Source organism: Eutrigla gurnardus, assembly GCF_963514095.1.
Source record: "Eutrigla gurnardus genome assembly, chromosome: 15".
NCBI classification, from domain to species: Eukaryota; Metazoa; Chordata; class Actinopteri; order Perciformes; family Triglidae; genus Eutrigla; species Eutrigla gurnardus.
The window spans coordinates 8,898,360-8,915,630 of NC_139938.1; the positions used below are offsets into that span (position 1 = coordinate 8,898,360).

Consider the following 17,271-nt stretch of genomic DNA (forward strand, 5'->3'; position numbering starts at 1 on the left):
TCATTGAACAGCGGCTTAGAATGATTGCTTCATAAAGCTGAAACAAGGCTGTCATTGAGAGTTCCTCATACATTCAGTTTTGTTCTGACTGTGGCAGAAAAACCTGTGTTTATGTCACTTAGAACCATATTGAGAAACTATCCAGAGACTTTAAGAAATGTATTTAGGTTTTACTTTTGCTCTCTTAACAGCAGCCACAAATAAGACAGTATGAAATAAGAATTAAGATTATGGAAGGTGTATAGAACACATTTATTCCAATAAAACATATTTCACAGAGAGTATCAGGCAATAAAACTCACTGAAGATGACTGGCTCAATAACAATGCAACATGGCATTCATCTTGTTACAACTATTGTGCCAGCAGGTGAAAACGTCATGGTCACACCCACAGGAACACACATCATTACTGAGTGACAGGTGATAAGAGCTGAGTTTCACTGACTGGACTTTGCTCTGTGGGAGACTTCGGCAGCCTCAGGTGGAGTCCTGCTGCTCACCTGCTGTTTCAGGAAATGAAGCTTTCATCGCCGTCGTGGGCGCTCGCATGCGGTAAGTTTGTCTAACTGAAGATGCTGTTACTTGTTACTTGGTGAATATTTATCTATGCTGGCAGAGATTTCATCTTCTGAGGCGGTTAAATGTGAGAGTCAACACCAAAGTGTGACGACAGCCTGTATAAAATTCAAACTGCAGAAGTGACAAAACCGGAAATTACTTACTACTTGTGATTTCTTTATTTTTTCGTGAATTAGGATGGAATGTTGGGGGAAAAATTGGATCAGTTTCCATAAATATGAAACAAGCTTGTAGATTTCACATAATTTCAATTATATGAAGGAAGAAACTCAAACTCAAATGGAGCTAATGGGGTAAATGTCGCCATTCTTATTGACGCCCCATCCTTTGACGCATCATTTAATCGATTTTTCTCCTTATTTGATCTATTCTTGTAGCTGCAAATCCATCATATAAGTTTTCTACTGACGTTAACGGTGAATATCCAACGCCTACTGATTGTTCTCCAGCTTTCATTTGACTTCATTCCAACCAAGATATGTGCATACAAATACGTGATGTCTGTTTATGGAGCCTTCTCTGAATATTGGAGGACAACCTTCACAGCTGTGTCTCTTTGTCTGTCTTTCAGCATAACAACACAAGCATGATGGCCGTCTCCTCGAAATCACAGTCGAACCTCTTCTGCATCTGTTTAATTCTATGTGCAACTGAAGGTCAGCATTCGTTTTTCAAATACTGACATACAGTATAAAATATGTAGAAAGTATGTAAACCTGCTGAACTGGACAGAAGAAGAAGAATATTTTTATGTCCAAATTTATACTTTTATGCTTATTTCCTACACAGTTAAATGTATGCAGTTCCTTTTACATTTGCAGAGCCGTAATAATAGCAGACCTGTGAGGTAAATGGTCTTATAGGAGGACTAGATTAAACTTTAATGATCCCTGTGGGGACATTAAATATAGCTTAAATGCTTTATATATCGACTCCTGATCAGCAGGAATCAACTGAAGCAACAACTAATACTAATGTGAGTGGTTTTTAAACGACTCTGCGTATCGAGTGACTGCGGGTGGAAGCTCTTCATCACCAGGGAGTTGTTAGAGTTACACAGCAGGTCACACAGGTCTGCTGTTAATGGTGATTAATCATTACCCTCGCGGCTGCCGCGAAGGAAGAATACCGGGACCAAGCACACTGTGCCCAATCTAATCGGCCATTCTCATCAAAATGTAAACTTGTTTCACACACAGGCCACGGCAGGTTAGAAGAGCAGCTTCCCTTCAAGGAAACATTCAAGGAAACAAACCTCAGTTATAATGCTCGACGTGTGAAGGATCAGTCCAGATTAATGTTGTGTTTGAGTTTCAGTCAACCAACCAAACGAAGCCAATGCCCTTTGTTGTGTTCACGTACCTTGGGCAAACTCAAACGTGTCTCACAAAGGGCATTCTCCATAACATGTAGGCCTTCTCTTTGTTCGCAATCATGCGAAAGTTCGGCCAGAGTTGCCTGACGTGATTATTTTTTATTATTTTCTCACATTGCATAGTTGCTTCACTTCTGCTGTGATGTGATGTGAACACCTGCAAACTGCTGCCTATCGCACAGAAACCTGGAGTCTTCTGAAACTTGTGCTGCACAAAAAATATTTTCTCTATCAATTCATTAAAATAATTTATAATATATATATATATATGACAATATATTATGAAAAATAAATATTTCCAAAAAGTGACAAACAGACAATACTGTCAAAATACACAAAAATAATTAGTGTATGGATTTAAGGATGTACATCTTCATTCCTGTGGCCTGTAGTAAATATTTATTGGATTTTGATCAGGAAGCAACACCCGGTTCTGAAAAGTGAAGCCAAATCTGAAGTGCCTTAAACTTGCATTCTCTCTGCTGACAATCAGGGGGCGACTCCTGTGGTTGCAAAAAGAAGTCTGATTGGTCGCTCCTCCACAGTCCAAATACGGTCATTTCTGTTCAGTGGTTGCAAAAATTCTAAGATGGCGACAAACTCAAGGCTTCAAAACCATAGTCAACGAACCAATGGGTGACGTCGAGTTCAATGTCCATTTGATCAACTTAAAAGTTGGGGTTGGGTAAAGAAATCTCACTTTATGAATATGAAATTTCCCTTATAAGACAAAAATGTATTTGGTCTTCGTGTTGCTCTTCAGGAACCTATGGGTGACGCTACAGAGACTACGTACATACTAAGATTTAAACCTGAATCAACAGCTTAACACGGAGTTTGGTGATGATAACAAAATCCAAAGATGTTCTCAGTCTAAGGCATTCTGACATGTTGTCTCTGTTTTATTCAGCAATGTCAGCACAGCTGCAGCTGGAGCCGATGAATTCAACAGTGCTACAAGGCTCTTATGCTAAATTCAATGCCACTGTGGACGGATTCTGGAAGGCCATGACCTGGACTGTTGGAGAAAAACTAGTCCTCATTGTCTCCAACACTGATAACATAACCTCATTTCAAGAGTACTCTGCCAGATTCTGCTCTGGCAGTGACCCCAGCTGCGTGGAGTTCACCATCCATAACGTCAACCGCAGTGCTGAGTCCTGGCCAGTCACCTGCAGCGTGCTGGGGGAGTATGGATCAAAGACTGCACAGCTTTACGTGCAAGGTAGGATGCCATCTATCAGGCTGCCGTTCTGTGTGTTCTCTGACATGCTGCTTTGTGGCTGCCCTTTGACCTCTGACCTCACTGTGGATGCCAAAAACCCAGAAGAGGACGTTACCTTTAGGGTCTCAGTGATGCTGATACATGCACACTACCTCCTCATTTTAAAATTCCGCTCACTATTTCTGCATTCACACTACCTTCCGAGTACAGTTGTGAGGGGTGTAATGACGAAGATGAACTCTGGAGGGCAGCAGTGAACTCCGTTTCAGCCTCCTGACAATAAAATCTAATGGAAAACAATAACAACATGACCAAAATAGCTTTAAAGTCAAAATAAAACCAAACTCACTGGATGACAGTATTTTAGATGTGCTTGCACATATTCACATTCACAATATAGATAGACTTATCCTTTAAACTGCTGCTCTAAGCATTGCTAATTTTATCTCTCAAGCGTATTTATTGTATCTTTCAGCCATTTACTATCATTTCCCATGTCAGCATGGGGCATTGAATCCCACCACCACCGTGTTCTCATCACTCGTGACTACTGGGTCAGAATCCTAAAAGCATGATGGCTTCCTGACTTCCCCTCTCCTCCGTCCCTGTCCTTACTCCTCAGAGAGCGGTACGGTAAACATCAAGGAAGGAAACGTGACGGTGGTGCAGGACCAGCAGGTGGAGTTCCAGTGTGTCACGTCTGCTTGGTTCCCTGCACCGACTGTCAGCTGGACCCAGAATGGTCAAGCTGTGAACAGCAGCCTGTACAACACCACCAGTATGGCTGATGGGGATGCCTTCAACTCCACCAGTGTCCTGAAGTTTCGGGCGGTCAGGAACACCACAGTGGAGTGCCGGGCGACTGTGCTGACGCTACCAAGCCCAGAATCCAGCTCTGTGTGCTTGGTGGTCGGTAAGAATATCTTTTCTCAATGTGTCTGTGTTGGCATTAAACACAAGTGTAAGAAGTGTAAAGGTCGTTGTATAGGGGGCACTGGGAGGCTGCACTAAGGCACAATGGTGTGCTAAGCTAAATGCTAACATGCGTGAATGTAGTTACCCATTGATTTGTGGACTACACTTTGAAGCCTCGAATTCTACACATTGAACACATCCCCCCGATATGCAAATATGCTCAACATACCCCCAATAAATTGATATATGTATATATATATATATATATATATATATATAGTGCACGCGCTCATAGCTTGACTTACCGAGTTGATAACCAGCTTCGTGTGACCGCGTATCTCTGGTTGCCTTTGTTAGGGTTACTTAAGCTGGATAACTGACAGATACCCTTGGTATGTTGAACTTGCATCGTAGTATAGGCCTCTGAAGCTGTTGCACAACCGCTGTGGGTCGGTAACACTGAACTGTCTCCTCCCAAATAAATGAAAAATGAAACTATAATGTAAGAAGTTACTTAAGAATAAGATGAAAGGAGAGAGGAAAGAAGAAGAAGTGATGACTACAGAGCAGAGGAGAGGTGAAGATAACAACAAATAATAGTAACAGATAATATGATTACATTTACATTTAGGGCATTAACATATTTAAAAAAGAAAGGCATCACAAGTTATTACAGTTCATCCTGAGGGGTGCATACATGTGTGAGCGGATTGGCCCCCTTTTACAGCAGCCATTTTGACACGTTTATGTTTGTTATTTTTGTCAGCCATCATGAAAATGTACCAGATTTATCTAAATTAATTTTCCTCTGGCTGATGGTATTAGAAAACACACAAAACACATTTAAGCACTGACACATGAGCCGGGTAAACACAGAAGTCCTGTTGTGTTCAGTGAGTCGCAGCCAATCCAGTGAGCCAACACTCACAACAGCAGGACCCCGGCTCAGCTTAATGGAACAAGGCCACAATTAATGCTATTAATTACACCTGTGTTTACCAAATGCAATCACGTCACCCCCGTGTGAGATGAGTCTAAGAGAATGATGTGATGATCATTTTCCACAATTATCACATCTAAAAAAAAAAAGAAGTGAGAGAATAGTAATAGAAATGTGTAATTCAATTCAATTTTATTTATAGTGTCATATCACAACAGAAGTCATCTCAGGACACATTGAGCAGGACGAGAATATGCTCAAGATTTCCAGAGTCAATACAAAAAGCGTAACACAGGCTTCAGTGTTTTCTGTGTTCACATCAGCTCTTTCTCTCTCTTATTGCTGGCTAACCTTCCTGCAACAGTTCCCAAGCCTCCTGATTGGACCGTGCTCATAGCTGTGGTCGCGTCCATCGGAGGTGTTGCTCTGCTGACTTTGCTCATCCTACTCATCATCTTCTGCTGCAAACGCAGGAAAGAAAAACGTAAGAACCGCCTCATATCTGTCCAACAAGACACCTCACCACTCAAAGCACAAATGAAATCAAACCACTGATGTAGAGTCCACAGCAGATCATCACAAATACCACATTCACGTGAACTAATTATCTATCTGACTGTTCTCTCTAGAGTCCAACTACCAGGATGAAATGAGGTAAAAGCTAAATATTTAAATATTTCACAACGTCTTGAATCGACCTCTACATATCTGCGTGTTACTTCATAAAACCCTCCATGTTTGTGTGTAGCAGAAGAGTGGGGACACAGAGCCAGATCAGTGGTGTGAATGCAGCCGGACACAACCAGGGTCAAGTCAACGCAGGATATGTGCTGGAGGGTCAAACAAGTAAGACTGATAAGTGCATCTAATCACTCACTTTAAATGAACAACATGTTTCCATGCTGTACCAAGCCATTATCTACATGTGACACAGCGAAGTCAAAACTCGTCTCTCGTCTGTGCTCACAGGTGTCACTCCCAGTGAACTTACCGACAGCGGCTTTTCTCAGGTAAATGTTCAGTGGTAAACAAGTGGGCATATAGTGTTCACACATGCAAAGTCAAACATGCATGCAGGCCTTCACATGAAAAAAGGATCATTCCTCTATGAGCTGCTGTATGCTTCAATATGTCTGATGGAAACGTGTGATGATATCACATTTATATCACTTTGCATGGCACTTACAAATGTAATGAAGAAGTTACCTGCCATGCAAGTTATCTTTAATTATTAATATGCTAATCATTTTTAGAGGGATCATTCAGCCATGGAACAGTAGCCTACATATTGTTAACTGTTAATTGCATGATCATTCAATTTCAGTAATGAATGAGGAACCTCATAATCAAACGCAGTATATTATTCAAATGCGCAATTACAGCCTCGTCATTCTGATGATTGCGTTTTCAGTGGAGCCATATAGTATGTTCTATATTAACTTGGGAGGGGAAGGCCGGTCAAATGAGTCCACATGGTTAAACTGCAGGTCTAGAACCATAATTAACATCACATTTGTGTTGCTTCTGGTTTTTAGATGCCTGATGTTGTGAACAGCACCCACACGGGAAATGTCTACGATAATGCTGTCAACACTGAACCAAGCGTCAAGAAACACAGACATGTCACCATTGTGTGAAGACAGAAACATTCTGCAGATGTTTAGGAACAAACTTCCACAGCACCTCCAAGCCTTCCTGGTTTGGTCTCTGAACACTGGAGAAAGGTGGGAAGGAGGACTGGATTTGCACAGACGATGATGGTGTCCTGCGGCAGTGTCGAGGCTGAGGAGATATATGCAGGACACGTATTTAGCTGTATTTTCAGAATGTAAACTTTCCAAATTGTGGGAAATATGTATATAATGTTATTTAACAAGCAGAGCATTGAGGCTGCACCGGAGCATATATTTTTGTTGAATGGTTTTGACAGTTTTTTTTATTAAACCCCATATTTTTTTATTGCTGTGTGATTGAGTTATTAAGTAAAAAAAAAATATATATATATATATAAAATGGACCATTTTAAGCTTCCTTTGTTCTTAATGCTTTATTATAATTTCATGCTTCTCTGCTTGGTGGCCTATTTTTTGGACGTGATGAAATAATACATTTAACCAATAAACCATTTCAAATAGTTTGAAATAGTCACCATGAAGCACATTTCACATTCATAAATTGTCAGCCCATCACAAAATGTATGTTTGTAATTTATTAAAGGCACTGAGTAAGCTACAGAACTCAGGGCATATCTATTGCCTTCACACCGCTGTCGACATGGAGACGGTGCTAGCAGCTAACGTGCTAGCAGCTAACAGGCTAGCAGCTGCTTGTTGGAGATGAGCCGGACCTGGCTAGATCACAGACAATCGCCACACAATGTAGCCTGTTGGTTAATTTTGTGTCCTACTTGCATTTAACAGGATGAAGCTATTTCTCTGTATTCTGGTAAATTCTTTAACTGCTGTTGGAAACAGTCCGACATCCTGCTGCTGCCGCCTGATCTCCTCTACTTTCCAGACGAGGAGCAGCTCATCTCCAACGAGCCCAGGGCCACGTTATCAGCTGTAGCGGTAAGAGTGCAGAGCAGCTGTTACTGTAACTAAACAGACATCTGAGTATTTCTGGCCTTTCCCTCCCCTCTCTATTAATTTGGGTAAAACCTTTTTTTATTTCTGGAGAAAAAACTATTGTCAACAAAGTACAGCAGCCAAATATATTGTTTTCTGAGCCAATTGATATACGGCTTGAAATTATATTAAAGAATTATAAGAGCATGATCTTCAACCACAATGATGGTTCGTGGTTCGATGGTTCGGCGGTCATGTTTTATCGCCACAGGACGTGGCCGATCGTCCGGGCCAACAACTCGGAGCTGAGCTTCCTGCTGCTCTTCTCCCCGACTCTGTGCCTCCTGTGCTCTCTGACCTTCATCGGCCGGCCCTCCGACTGGTCCTGCATGCTGCAACACACGGCGTTCAGCGTCACCTTCGTCCTCTGCATGTCCTGATCCTGGGGAAAACCATTGTGGTGCTGATGGCCTTCAAGGCCACGCTCCCGGGTCGTGACGTCATGAAGTGTTCAGTCCGCAGCAGAGAATGACCACCTTGTCTTTCACCTTCATTCAAGTTGTGATTTGTACCGTTTGGCTGGTCGTTAGTCCCCCGTTTGCAAATTGTGCAATACGTATTGATTGATCCATATTCATGTATTGTTGGACATACATAGATTGTTGTGGAGTGTAAGGAGCCATGGCCTCCTGGATTTTATCTGGTCCTGGGCTACATCGGTCTGCTGGCCTTCGTCTGCCTCCTCCTGGCGTTCCTTGGACGCAAGCTGCCGGATACCTTCAACGAGGCGGAGCTCATCACTTTCAGCATGCTGATCTGCTGGGCCGTGTGGATCTCTTTCATCCCGGCATATGTCAGCTCTCCTGGGAAGTTCACCGTGGCTGTGGAAATATTCGCTATATTAGCCTCCAGTTTTGGATTGTTATGCATCTTTGTGCCCAAATCTTACATAATTTTAATGCAGCCTCAGAGAAACATTAAGAAAGGCATGACTGGAAAATATCTCACATGAACTTCTTACTTGTTGTTGGTGTTATTTTTAATTGATTACCAAGCAAACAGAAGCACACACATTAATACGAAATTATGAAAATACTTAGATTGATGTCCCTTTTGTAGATTATGGTCCCATTAGAGTAAAATAGACAAAGCAGGATATGCTTTAGGGCTTGGCTAACATGCTACCAATGCAATTAGCTACTAAGATTACTTTAACACATTAATTTACCTTGAATTATGAAGCTAACTAAAATTCTCAAAATATTTTAAATTAAAACCTTGGCACGCTCATTAAAAATATTTCAAAATGTCCCTGGTTCGTGTCTGTTGTCAAATATCTTACATATTGTAACTGAGCAGATATTAAATAAAATCAACTTTGCAGCCTTACTGGATAGCTGTACTGAAGGCATAGTTTGAGTTTCTTTCCGTTTCCAATATAATGAAGTGGCTTAATTAATGAATCACTCTGATGGAGGGGTAACTGGAGTTATTTGAAATAGAATTCAACTTTGGCAGAATATACATTTTTAGGGTTATGATCCATCCAATGAGGGAGAGTAATTTGTTCAATCCAGCCAAGTTAAGGTCAAAGTCATTTAATCATCTCATGTAGGAGTAAAACGTCTTGGAGATTGATATGTAAATATCCGACTACTCGATTTTGGAGGTTATTTTAAAAAAATGTTCAAATGTTTTCAGCCTGTTAAGAACTTTGGCACTTCATTATTTTAAGCATACATAATGTTGACACTCACAAAATAAAATACACCATATTGTATGCCTTCAATATCCCACCAAGAGCAATTATTATTTATGTCTGGTGGATCATTTTAGTGACAATTGACCAAAATCAGCAATCAAATATTACCAATTGTATTCCTATTAGCCTGTATGTATTTATAGAACAAGGATCATGCCGAATGTTGTTTTTTATTCTTGTTCATACTATTTAATTAGGGAAGGCAGTGTTTGGGGCTGTCAAATTCCATAAGCTGTCAAATTCCATAAGTCTCTTACAGTCTATTGTAATTTAAATGTTGCAAATGAGGGAGAACTGGACTTCTGCACCTCAGGCTTTAGAAAATGTAACATGAGACAGGAGACTTACCAATTACAGCTCAAGTCGGGACAATCGCAGGAAATAGAAGCATGCCTTATGCAAACCACACACCACGGAAAAAAAAGTACCCACACTTACTCACCCTTAAAAATGAAAGTTTTGTGAGTTGATAAATGGGAAAAAAGTTAAATTCACACAGTGCAGTATAAGGTGAATGCAGAAAACAGAACAGAAACAAGGTAATTTTGGAGCGACACAAAGGCCCTTGGAATCAGTGTGAGAGTCACTGGGGATTAAACCTCATTTTAATCATCATATTGTGAGCCCAGGAGAAGAGAGAGAGAGTGTCCAGAGTCTGAGTTGCTATTTGTTGAGACTCAGAGTCAGCTCAGCCTATTGCAATTTCTGGATTCAAAGTACAGTTCGACCAATCCCATTGGAGTCTGGAGTTCCCAGTTGGGTGTCAAGAGATGAGGCTTCTCTCTGGTCATCCCAAAGGAAGAGCCCTGTGCAGAAGATGGCTCGAATGTCTGACAAAAGAAACTGTTTGCACAACAGAATCCCGATGGTCTATCCAAAAGGCCTCCAGGATTGCTGTAGGAAGACATGGTTTCCTGGGGAGAAAAGCCAGCACATTGAGACGTGCAGAGATGACGCCGTCATCTGCAAAGTCTCTAGTTTGTTAGGAGAACAACTTACCTGCTAGGTTAAAAGTTAATTCCTCTGAACTTGGTTTCAAAGGAATGGAAGCATCTTGAGATTCAAAATGAAAGGGTATTTCTGGAACAGAGTAAATTCTTCCAGGAGGTACTTTGTTGAACTTACCCTCAAGATCAAGGGTCCACCTGTAGCTTCAAACCATCTAAAACCATCCTGCAAGAGTGTGGGAAAGGATGACTGGTCTAGCACACCGAGTCCTGGATGTGATGCTCCAAACCACGCAAGCAGGTTTGTCCTGCAGTGGATCCAGATAAACTGGAATTCTGAAATGGTCCATAACTGAAAAATGTCAGGGCCATCTGTGCAGCAACACCTTTATCGTCATCACAGATCCCAAACCTTTAACTTACACCTTGTTACTTACTGCTTGACAAAGTCATTAGTTTGTTAGGAGAACAACTTACCTGCTAGGTTAAAAGTGAATTCCTCTGAACTTGGTTTCAAAGGAATGGAAGCATCTTGTGAATCGAAAATGAAAGGGAGAGTAAATTCTCCATGACCTTTGTTTAGAAGCCTTTGTTAAACTTACCCTCAAGACCAAGGATCCACCTATAATTTCAAACCGTCTAAACCCATCACGCAAGAGTGTGGAAAGGATGATTATTTAGTATGCTGAGTCCTGGCTGCGATGCTGTCCGTTGTAGGAACTCAAGGTTTGCACGTATGAAATCATTCATAGATGAGGATCGAACTGCGTCCAGATCATCAAGATATGGGATTATGTTGTAGAAACATTTTTTGGTCAGACATCTGAGCCACCTCCTGTAGGGTCTGGCAAAAGTTTCCCTCTCCCCTACTTCCTTTGGTGACCAGAGAGAGAAGCCTTATTCATTGACACCCATCTGGGATCTCAAGACTCTGAAATGATCTGTCCAACTGTATTTTGAACCCAGAAATCACAATTGGCTGAGCTGACTTTGAGACTCAACAAGCAGCAACTAAACCCGAGTCTCTCTCTCTCTTCTCCAGCAAATGATTTTATCTGCTCTTAACAACTACTGTTGACATAACGTTTATTTGACTAATTTCCAACAAGTCAGGAATAATTAAGAATTTGGATTTAAATGTGTCAGTGGCTTTCCCAGTTTTAGACCATGAATGGGACAATACTTAATTTGCTTTGAGATAGACATGGCATGATTGACAAAGAATGTAGACGGATAATGATAGAGAGATTTAAATGATAGACAAGAGATGATGAGAGATAGAAGGAAATAAAGTGAGCAGACACCCCCCCAAAAAACAGACTTAAAAGTATACATACCTTTGGTAGATCTGAAACAAACAAAAAGTTAAAGTGAAACAAACTACTCATTGAAAATCATTCTGATAAAATGGTTCATTGTCTGATAAATTTCTGTAAAACAAATGTATTTATTTATCGGTTTATTGTTGGGTTGCATTCTGGACATTAGCACCTAAGAATTCTCACTGCATGTTGTAATGAGTATGATTATAAATATGTGATAATAAAACTAAATTGAGAGATGACCAAGGCCATGATTGAGCTGTATTGATTCATTGATAGACAATTCAAATAAAAAGGATACCCACCGTGTGTAGTTCTACCTGAAAAAAAAAGTTATTGCACCAATATTGACACAAGCTGATATTAAAAGGCACGGAGGATGTGAAGATACATATAGAAGCGTTGTTGCTGTTGCTGCTGGGTCATCTGGCAGCCTCTTCAATTTGCTTTATACTTGGAAGCCATTTTTTATTTGTATTGTATAACAAAAGAATAAAAAAATATAAGTCTAAAAAAAAAAGATACATATAGAAGCTTTAACTTGTCCACTTGATATACATAACTTAAACAGGTGTCAACAATAATCGGCATGTTATATTATTATTATTATTTTATACTGGACATATGGTGTCATTTGATGCATTGAAAAATAGTTCTAGCAAATTTATTTGAACCCTCTATTAAGTTACAGTCTATAGATCGGTACCTAAGAATCTTCATCATTCGATCGACTACTATGCAACATTAAAACTTTATTTAATTTTTTAAACGATCTGATAAATAAGAAGGCTCGGCGGCCAATGAAGAAAACTAAAATTAACAAGTTATGTAGATATACCTGGAAAAAAAAAGAAAAAGTTATTGCACCAATACTGACACAAGCTAGTAGTAAAGGCACAAGATAAAAACCAGATCTATATCATTGCCATACTGATATCACTAATGCTGATCATGTATTTGTTTTGATTTTCAAATGTTTGTTTTCCTCGATATTAATTACAATATTGACATGACATGATATACATCATACGCACAGCTCATCTCGTCCTGCCCCTTAATTACATTATCTCGTATAATTAACAGTATAATTTATCTATAGCTCCAATATCTTTCTGAAATATCCAAATTTGAATATGAGCTAAATATCTAATGCAACAATAAAATAAAATAGAAAAAAACAAAAAACAAAAGAACACTTTAAGGACTCATTGAAGCTTATTCTGATTCTGTTCATTGTTTCAATACTTCTTCTACTCTGTAAACTTCATTTATGAATCCGCAGTATTTATTGTTGCTTGAATTCTGCAGCTATGCAACTAAGACATGAATCAAATGTTGCATTGTTTATCATGGTGTATGATGATATAACTTGATTTGAGATAAAGATACACATGTGGCATGGTGGTCGTAAAGATAAATCAGCAATGTGATAAATAGGCCAAAAAAACAAACTTAAAATAAAAAGGACACTTACCTTATGTAGAGCTACCTGGAAATAAAAAGTTACTGCACCAATACAGAGATAGAACAGTCCAGCACAACAGTCATGAAAGAAAGCTATTTTTTTTGTTTGTTTGTCCCGTAGAGGGCCAGCCATTAACGTGTCTCTCTGGCTGAGTTAGTAAGTAAGTCAGTGATCGTAGTTGCACCATCGGTCCGTCTAGTGAACTACGTCACCAAGCTGCGTTGCTAACGAAGCTGCGTTCACGGTCGTCTGAGGGAATCGGAGTAGCAGAAACGGTCGCGTTGGAGACTCGAGCCGGACACACGGACGTTACCGCTGCAGAGTTTGTGATGTGAAACGTGAAGCTGGAGACGTCGACGTGTCCAGAACACACAGAATACGGAGGAACGACAAGCTGAAGAGTTTATCACCGTATATCAGTCTGAAAGCTGAATCCACCACAGCAGCTGCAGCTAGCGTTAGCACGCCTGCAGCCAGCGTCTAAACAATCTAACTTCACACCTAATAGACAGCAAAACTATAAGTGAAGGATCACAAACTTCATTCACATGTTAATGTGATTAATTGGCTCGTTAGATACGTTGTGATTGGAGATGATCGTTTACTACGGTAACTGTTTTGGTTGGTTTAGCATTTTTACTAGCATTAGCCAACACCTGAAGAAAAAAAAACAGGAAATACTTTCAACTTTATGGGCTTGTATCTTTAACTTTGTATAAACCGTTTAAAACACTGACTAGTGAATGAACTACCATATAATGAGTACTTTGTATAATTATTTATCTTTCAAACCAAACATCTTAAAAAGGTACAAATACATTAGTTTTATTGTAAGTAAATTTGTAATATTTTACTGAAATGTAGCTGAACCATGTCGAGTTAATTCATCAATCACCTTTATCCTTTATTCATTATGTATTTATGATTTGTGCATTGTGTTTTTTTCTTTATTAATAAAATATAATTAATATAATATTTAGACTTATTTAATTTATTTTTATATATTTGTATTAAATTAATTTTAATATTTAGATTTATTATATTATATAAAAAAATAAATAGATAAAATATATCCATCGTCAATATTTATTGTTGCTTGAATTGTGGATCCACATAGAAATTCACTAACTATTAATTCACGGCAACTATTAAAATAAATACGACACTTACCTTATAGACCTCGTTGGAGATGTTCGAGTTATTGATCGATCGATTTATTAATTTATGCTCCTGTCATACTGATATCACCTATATTCTGATCATTACATATTTGTTTTCTTACATTTTTCCCTAATTAACAACTACTCGTTTAAACGCATTCTGTTCATCGTTTAAATATTTTTTTGTTAATGGTGGAGTGATGGATCGATATAATTTTTAAAGTCATCCATCACTGTCATACTAATATCAGCTATATTCTGATAATTATGTTTTTATTGTCTCATGGCATACATGCCGACATTCATTCTGAGTGTTGATTTGTGTGGAGAAGTGAAGGATCTATAGAATTTGTAATTAATCCTGTCATCTATCACTGTCATACTGATATCACCTTTCTCATTATGCATTTGTTAATTTTTCTCTGAATCCGAACTGTCAAATTATGTTCATAGTCTCAATAATTTGTAAAATAAATGTACCTAAGTGCTTGAATTCTGGAGTTACGTAAAAAAATTCATGTATGTGTTAAATGTATTAATATATTCTGATCATTACGTATTGTCTCGCGACATGGCATAAATACTCATCGACATTAATTCTGATTATGTTAATTATTACTTCTGCAGAATGAGGACATAAAGGTCTGTTTTCGTCCAGGGATCAGACTGGTGGTCCTAGAGGGACCAGCAGGACCTGCTGGGGGTCTGGGACTATGAAGTCCTGCATGGTGCTGGTCTAGAGTTGGACTCTCTTCAGACTGTAGAGACCGGTGCTGCTGGCCGACTGTGTGAACATGATTTCCACACAGTTCAACAGTGAAACGTTGCTCTGCTTCTCGTAGGACTCTGAACATCCACATCATCTCCACGCCGGCGAGCTCCTCAGACCGCCTTCTCCACGCCGTCCTCGTCTTCTGAGCCCCTATCTGCGTCTGTTGGGGGGCGTCATCTTCAGTAACGATAACTCAGCGTTCTCAGAGTGGATTTCTTTCCTTCAGGTTGTCTGACGTTGCAGCGCTGCAGGAACACAAACATCAGCAGGTGAGCTGCTGTCGGCTGCTTCTCCTCCTGCTCTGCTGCGAGAGGCCAGCCCAACTCCACGAGGTTGGACCTCTATTCCAGCCACACCATTGGTTCATCACGGTGCTGCTCTCATTGTCATTGGCTGATCGGGTTGTCTGTCAGAACACGCAAGGAATGAGTTCAATCAACGTTCTATCGACCGCATCTCACATTTCTAATTGGAAAAAGTGATATCACAATAATTAAACACAAACGTTTAATTGCCCAACTATCACCAAATGTATTTATTATGTTAATTATTAATTAATAATTAATTATAATTTTGAGATTAAATTAAACAATGATCAGTGTATTTTTATTAAATAAAAAAATATATTCATCAAATATTAAAATATAAAAAAAATGTATTCCGACTATCAATTCTTTTTTGTAAATTAAATCTATCCATTTAATTTCTCTAAATTCAGCACTTATTGTTGATTCAATTCTGGAGCTATTCATTTTAAATAATTAATCAAATGTATTATTATTATCATTCATTTTAGTGTTTATTATGTATAGATTCTAAAACTTTATTTGAGATAGACCCAAATATGGCACGGCGGCCATGTTAGAAATCTTTAATTGGTGCGGCGGCCATATTGGAAAGCTGTAAAGTGGCACGGCGGCCATGTTGGAAATCTGTAATTGGCACGGCAGCCATGTCGGAAAGCTGTAAATTGGCACGGCGGCCATGTTGGAAAGCTGTGAATGACACGGCGGCCATTTTGGAAAGCTGTGAATGGCGCGGCGGCCATTTTGGAAAGCTGTGAATGGCGCGGCGGCCATGTTGGAAAGAGAGTCATGGCACGGCGGCCGATAAAAAAACGACACCTACCTTTTGTAGATCACGATGGAGATGTTTGAGTGACGGATCGATAGAATTTTTAAAGTCCTCTATCACCGCCATAACGATATCAGTTCTATTCTAAATATCAATTCTAGATACATTTCTTTTTTGTAAATAAATGTATCTACAGTATTATTGTTTGAATTCTGGAGTTGTGTAAATGCATTAAAATAAATAGGCAGACACGGCTGCCACAATAACAAACAATTCAATTACGACACTTACCTTGATGAAGATGTTCGAGTTATGGATAGAAAGATTTATTAATTTATGCTCCTGTCATCACTTATTCTGATCATTACGTACGTCTTTAAATGTTTCCCTAAATCACATTACTTACTCATTTAAACTGATTCTGATTATGTTTGTTTCAATAATGTTATGTAAACTAAATCTACAGGATTGTTGCTTCAACAATTTACTTTAAAAAAAATGCACAAAAATGTGATGATGTATCTATTTACGGTTTACTGTTGCTTGTATTGTACCTAAGAAATTTACTGTATAGTTTATGATGGTGTATGTGATGATATAAGTTGATTTTTAGATAAATATACACATATGGCATAGAGGCCATGAAAGCGGTATTTAATTCACAACAAGGCAGACACGGCTGCCAAAAAAATAAACTATTAACATAAAAGTTCACTTACCTTATGTAGATTAATCTGAAAACAAAAAGTTATTGCAACATTGATAGAACAGAACGTTTGTAGATTTAAAGAGGCACGGCGGCCACATTAGACCGTCATTACATTTGAGATCTATATTCTATTATGAATTTATTGTCTTTAATCTTCACCTAACTACTCATTTAAACAGGTTTCAATAGTTTTTTGTAAACTAAATGTATCCACACTATTACTGCTTTAATTCTTGAGCTATTTACTGTTTTAAAAAATGCACAAATGTATTTATTATTGTGTTTGTGATGTAATTGGATATAAATATACAGAGATACATTGGTCAATCAATGCGATACATAGGCAGACACGGCTGCCAAAATAACAAACTATTAAGATAAAAGTGCACTTACCTTACGTAGATTTACCTGGAAATTAAAAGTTATTACACCAATACTGAGAAAAGCTGATACGAGAA

At 38.9% G+C, this 17,271-nt stretch overlaps 1 protein-coding gene across 3 annotated transcripts; it reads left to right on the forward strand.

Moving 5' to 3' along the window:
• Nucleotides 1–463: 463 nt before the first annotated feature.
• igsf5a (immunoglobulin superfamily, member 5a) lies at nucleotides 464–6,905 on the forward strand. Of its 3 annotated transcripts, none has more exons than XM_084028849.1 (9): nucleotides 464–553; nucleotides 1,152–1,236; nucleotides 2,866–3,180; nucleotides 3,803–4,093; nucleotides 5,400–5,519; nucleotides 5,665–5,689; nucleotides 5,784–5,881; nucleotides 6,005–6,045; nucleotides 6,571–6,905. In XM_084028849.1, exons 2-9 carry the CDS (start codon nucleotides 1,167–1,169, stop codon nucleotides 6,670–6,672), a joined length of 1,062 nt encoding a protein of 353 aa, XP_083884975.1. In that variant the 5' UTR covers nucleotides 464–553; nucleotides 1,152–1,166; the 3' UTR covers nucleotides 6,673–6,905. The 3 variants fall into 3 exon arrangements, with proteins under 3 accessions (XP_083884975.1, XP_083884976.1, XP_083884977.1); XM_084028850.1 differs by having other exon boundaries at nucleotides 5,787–5,881; XM_084028851.1 differs by lacking the exon at nucleotides 1,152–1,236 and having other exon boundaries at nucleotides 474–553.
• Nucleotides 6,906–17,271: the final 10,366 nt, after the last annotated feature.

Coding starts and splice junctions, on each gene's coding strand:
- igsf5a (XM_084028849.1), top strand. CDS start 1,167: ATGATGGCCGTCTCCTCGAAATCACAGTCGAACCTCTTCTGCATCTGT. Junction 1,237..2,865: donor AATTCTATGTGCAACTGAAG/GTCAGCATTCGT, acceptor TGTTTTATTCAG/CAATGTCAGCACAGCTGCAG. Junction 5,690..5,783: donor AACTACCAGGATGAAATGAG/GTAAAAGCTAAA, acceptor GTTTGTGTGTAG/CAGAAGAGTGGGGACACAGA.